This window comes from Impatiens glandulifera, unplaced genomic scaffold, assembly GCF_907164915.1.
Source record: "Impatiens glandulifera unplaced genomic scaffold, dImpGla2.1, whole genome shotgun sequence".
In the NCBI taxonomy this organism is placed as follows: domain Eukaryota; kingdom Viridiplantae; phylum Streptophyta; class Magnoliopsida; order Ericales; family Balsaminaceae; genus Impatiens; species Impatiens glandulifera.
Window position 1 is genome coordinate 39,862 of NW_025919525.1, and position 6,000 is coordinate 45,861.

The window sequence follows — 6,000 nt, forward strand, 5'->3', positions numbered from 1 at the left end:
CCCGACTGCAAGAGCAGATCAGAGCATGTGTTTTCTCCAATGAATGGAAGTGAAGAAAACAATCGCCTCCCTGAATGTAAGAGCAGATCGGAGAAGGGGTTTTCTCCAATGAATGAAAATGAAGAAAACAATCGCCTCCTCGACTACAAGAGCAGATCAGAGCAGAAGTTTTCTCTAATGAATAAAAATGAAGAAAACAATCGTCTCCCGAATGCAAGAGCAGATCGGTGTAAGGTTTTTCTCCAATGAATGAAATGAAAAAAACAATCGCCACCCCGACTGCAAGAGCAGATCGGAGCAGAGATTTTCTCCAATGAATGGAAGTGAAGAAAACAATCGCCTCCTCGACTGCAAGAGAAGATCGGAGCATGGGTTTTCTCCAATGAATGGAAATGTAGAAAACAATCGCCTCCCCGACTGCAAAAGCATATCGGAGTATGAGTTTTCACCAATGAATGGAGATGAAGAAAACAATCACCTCCCCGACTGTAAGAGTAGACCGGAGTAGGGGTTTTCTCCAATGAATGGAGATGGAGAAAACAATCGCCTCCCCTACAAGAGCAGACCGGAGTAGAGATTTTTTCCAATGAATGGAAATGAAGAAAACAATTGTCTCCCTGACTGCAAGAACAGATCGGAGTAGGGTTTTCTCCAATGAATGAAAGTGAAGAAAACAATCGCCTCCCCGACTGCAAGAGCAGATCAACGTAGGGGTCTTCTCTAATGAAGGAACCTCGTACTATAATCCCCGAGGGATTGAAGTAGCATGTACCTTAAAGAACAAATTTCTCGTGTGAACAACTCGATATCGGTGTTCACGACAACCAAAGATAGAGAAAACAATTGCCTCTCCAACTGCCAAAGCAAATCGAAACAGGGGTCTTCTCCAATTAAGGAACCTCGTACTACAATCCCCGAGGGATTGAAGTAGCATGTACCTTAAAGAACAAATTTCTCGTGTGAACAACCAGATGACGGTGTTCACGGCGACTAAAGGTAGAGAAAACAATCGCCCTCCGACTGCCAGAGAAAATCGAAACAGGGGTCTTCTCGAATGCAGGAAGATAGAGTCTCAGGGAAAACAACGCGTGAACACCCAAACGATGGTATTCGCGGCCAGAGATAAAGAGAACAACGCGTGAACACCCAAAGGATGGACTTCATGGACAATGGTAAAAAAGAGCATCGCGTGAACATCTAAAGGATGGTATTCACGACCAACGATAAAAAGAACAACGCATGAACACCCCAAAGGATGGTATTCACGGACAATGATAAAGAGAACAACTTCTCATGACTGTAAGAACAATCGAAGTGGGGGTTTCTCGAGTAAAGGAATTAGAACACCTAAATCACAAAGACTAGGTTCTAAACCAAGGATTATAAAATAAACACCTAAACCGGAAGATTAGGATTAGCATGGAAATTTGAAAATGGCTCTAGCAAAGACTAGAGTATTCTGATCACATGATGTGAAAGATAATGAAGCAATTAGCATGGGGCTTAAAAATATAAATGCATGTTTTTTTTAAAAAACAAAATACCCCTAGTGAAGACTAGGGTATTTTACTTTTGTGATGCACATACAATGAAGCAGCTTGCAAAGGGCTTTGAAAATATAAATGCATGTTTTTTTTTAAAATGCCCTTAGTGAAGACTAGGGTATTTTATCTCCGTGATGCAGATACAATGAAGCAATCTATACAGGGCTTGAAAATATGAATGCATGCTCAAAAATGCCCATAGTGAAGACTACGGTATTTTATCCCCGTGATGCAGATACAATGAAGCAATCTGCACAGGGCTTGAAATCGTGAATGCATGCTAAAAAATGCACCTAGTGGAGATTAGGGCATTTTATTAAAATGATACACAAGCAATGATAGCAGACTTCGATCTCTATGTCGCGTGGTTAGCTTCAGACTGAAACATTTTCAGTGAATAAGACTTGAGGAAAGTTCTGGACTGTCTCAGCCAAGACGAAATCCGACTTCTTTCCTTTCCTCTCAACGTAGAAAGATCTGACTAATAATACCCTGCATTTTGTACAAGCATTTTGTTGTGAACTAGTCATCAAGTGACCAAATTTTGGGCTTGGGGTAGGGCTTTGGTATTCATTTTTTAGAACAACCTTGAGCCAAGTGTTTCAGAGTTTCATCTGTTTCCCTCACAATTTTTTTTAGTATAATCGGTATATCTGACCGAATCGATACGCCCGACGAGATCGCCTAGCGGTGATTTCAAAGTCTCAACCTTTTGATGAATATTTTGTTCATTGATTTTTTTTAGTACCATTGGTATATCTGACCGAATCGATACGCCCGGCGAGATCGCCTAGCGGTGATTTCAAAGTCTCAACCTTTTGATGAATACTTTGATCATTGATTTTTTTTAGTACTATCGGTATATCTGACAGAATCGATACGCCTAACAAGGTTGCCCGACGGTGATTTCAAAGTCTCAACCTTTTGATGGATACTATGCTCACTGATTATTTTTAGTATCATCGATATATCTAACCGAATCGATACGCCTAGCGGGATTGCTCAACGGTGATTTCAAGGTCTCAACATTTTGATGAATACTTTGTTCATTGATTTTTTTTTCTTTTGAACACGTCTCTTTTGGCGAAGCCAGACAATTCTCATAATCCACTCAACTTTCAGGTTAAGTTCGGGTTCTACTGTGTCTCAAAGGGTTTGAAAAAAAGTTTTTTCAACAATCGCAAGGTATCTTTGAAGGCAGTTTACAGACAAAACTTCCCCACGCGAGTCTTTTAGAAAGACTTCGAAATCGCTTTTGGAAACAGTCCTCGATTAAGAATTAGTCTTAACACTTACTCATTTCATAATGTCCTTGTTGGTTCATGACAACAGAGATCGTTGTCTTCTTCACGCTAAGAATAAAAATGTTTTAAATGATTTTGACCGAACCTATTTGATAGATTTCCTACCTATCCCCAAGGATGGGGAATCAGGTCCAAAGGTAATTCAATGGTTCTTCTTTCAATGTTGAGTGCAATGGATTGAAAGGAAAATGTAAAAAAATCCCTCAACGTGCTTGCTAATAGGTCCTCAACATAATTGTTTTTAGAAACTCGACCTTAACAATCACGTTGAAATATTTTTTTTTGTTTTATTTAAATGCACTTGCAAAAATTCCCCTAGTATGGAAACTAGGGGTTCGAAGACAATGTTATGAAATGCACGTCTGTATGAAAATGTAGAAAAAGGATGTTGAACTCATGATATGTATTTTCCAAAAAATGCCCCTTATAGAAAACAAATGGGATTAAGTATTCACCTCATTTGGGAACATCTTTGACAATCAAGAAACGACATGGAATGAGAAGACCCTTTTTTGTTTTTGTTTTTGATTTTTTGTTTTTTTTAGTATCAAATCAAACACATGTCGTTGATTTCTCCACTTCAGACATCGTATTTCTTGAGCGTGTCAAGATTAAATGGGGATGAATATTCATCACCATCGAGAGTGGTGAGACGAACAATTCCACCCGAAAAGATCTGTTTGATGATGAAAGGTCCCTCCCATGGCGGCTGGAATTTTCCTCTAGGATCCTGCAGCTCTCGGGTCTTTCTAAGAAAAAGGTCTCCTACGATAAGGTGCCTAGGTTTGACCTTCTTGTTGAACGCCCTTGCCATGCGTTGTTGATAAGCTTGTGTCTTGCATAGGGCGTCTAACCAATCCTCCATGAGTGATAACTGATCGTATCTGGACTTTAACCAATCTTCCTCGATGACGTGGCTCTCTAAAAGAACCCTGAGAGTAGGCAACTCCAACTCAATGGGTTGAACTGCCTCCATGCCATAAACCAACGAATAAGGAGTTTTGCTTGTAGAAGTCTGAGTGGTGGTTCGGTAACCCCATAGAGCATAGGGAAACTTCTCATGCCAATCCCTATATGTCCGTGTGCTTTTCTTCAAGATTGATATTACGTTCTTGTTAGCAGCCTCGACCGCCCCGTTGGTTTGCGGTCGATATGGTGACAACTTGTGATGCTCAATTTTGAATTCTCTCAAAAGCTCGAGCACACTACCTTGAAAGTGTCGCTCTTTATCAGAAATCATCGAATGGGGAACCCCGTATCGACTAATGATATTACTGCGAATGAATTTTTCCACGTGGGAGGATTTGAGGATTTTGAACGAAGAAGCCTCAACCCACTTGGTGAAATAGTCAATAGCGACCAAGATGAATTCATGATCGTTGGATGCATGGGGGTGGATTTTTCCGATGATATCAATTCCTCATGTGGAAAATGGCCATGGAGAAGTCATTTTATAGAGGAGAGAAACAAAGTATGCTTTAGATTAACATAAATTTCACACTAGTGACACTTTTTGACGAACGCAATGCAATCATGTTGCAAGTTCTACCAAAAGTAGCCTAGCCGAAGAATTTTCTTAGCAAGGGCCATGTCGTTCATATGGGAATCACAATTTCCATCATGGACTTCTTCCATGAAGGTGGTAGATTATGTCTGATCTACGCAAAACATGTTTTATCCATCAAAGGATCGTCGATAGAGACATCCTGCCACAACCACATAACTAGTGGCAAACTGACGGAGAGAACGACGTTCTTTCTTATGAAAGTGGGAAGGATATTCCCCCTTTTCGATATAAGATTGGATGGGCTCAAACCAAGGTTTACTTGAGATATCAGTGTTAGCAACCACTAGTTTCTCATAGATGTGATTGCACCTCTGTTGGATTTTGAGTGGCTTGATCTTGATTCCCTCGGGAATTTGAGTCATCACCGCAAGAGTTGCAAGGGTGTTAGCGAAACGATTCTGACTCCTTGGAGCATGGATGAAAACAACACTTTCGAACTTAGCGATTAAACACATGAGGAAAGAATGATAAGGTTTAAGATTGCCCTCTTTGACCTGCCAATCTCTATTAGCTTGCGAGATTACAAGATTTGAGTCTCCGATAACCTCCAATATACTAATCCTTTTCTCGCTGGCTAACTTGATCCCAGCGATGCATGCTTCGTACTCAGCTTCATTGTTGGTGACACTATAACCTAACTTAACGTAAGTAGGATTATATGTGTCAGCAGGATCGATCAAAAGAATACCAATGTCGTAGCCCTGTTTGCCCAATGCGCCATCGAACATTAATTTCCATGCTTTGGATTGAACGGTCATGATCTCATCGTCTGGGAACACCATCTCTTCATCATCGTCTTCAAAAGTGATTGGCTGATCAGCTAGGAAATCAGCCACTACACTCCCCTTGATTGACTTTTGGACAGTATATGTGATGTCGTATCTGAAATCATCATCATCCATTTAACAAGACACGGTGAAAGAAGAGTTCTTTGAAACAAGAAACAAATGGGATCGAGTCTTGACACTAGCTTGATTGGGTGGGCTTGCATGTAGTGGCACAACCTTTTCGTTACCCAAGCTAATGCCCAACAAACTTTTTCCACTTAAGAATAGTTCAACTCGTAATCGGTCATCCTTTTACTAAGGTAGTAAATTGCTACCTCCTCTTTGCTTTCGTTTTCTTGGGCTAGCATGCTCCCCATGGATGACTCGGTGACGGTTAGATAAAGAATTAAAGGAATTCCTGGCCTTGGAGACATGAGGATAGGAGGTGATTGCAACTAAGCTTTCACCTTTTCGAAAGTGTGCTAACAAGCATCATTCCAGACGAACTTTTGATCCTTCTTCAGAATCTTGAAGAGAGTATCGCAAGTGGAAGTGAGCTTACTAATGAAACGACTGATGTATTAGATTTTGCCAAGAAATCCCCGAACCTCTCGCTCGTTTTGGGGTGTTGGCATGGTTGTGATGGCTGCAATTTTGTTGGGATCGACTTCTATTCCTCTTTGAGTAATTAGAAATCCCAACATCTTATCGGCAGTGACACCAAATGTGCATATCTTTGGATTTAAACAAAGTCGGTATTTCCGAATCCTCCGAAGGAACTTCTCTAGGTTTACAATGTGTCTTGCTCGCTTCTCAAA

The 6,000-nt window shown here is 40.7% G+C and overlaps 1 protein-coding gene across 1 annotated transcript; it reads right to left on the reverse strand.

Annotated features, from left to right (window-relative positions):
- Window positions 1-4,522: 4,522 nt before the first annotated feature.
- Window positions 4,523-5,317, reverse strand: LOC124918099. The gene has a single exon (XM_047458348.1). It carries the CDS (start codon window positions 5,315-5,317, stop codon window positions 4,523-4,525), a length of 795 nt encoding a protein of 264 aa, XP_047314304.1.
- Window positions 5,318-6,000: the final 683 nt, after the last annotated feature.

What these genes read in the sequence shown, in the direction of transcription:
- LOC124918099 (XM_047458348.1), bottom strand. Translation starts at nt 5,317, where the DNA reads ATGGATGATGATGATTTCAGATACGACATCACATATACTGTCCAAAAG.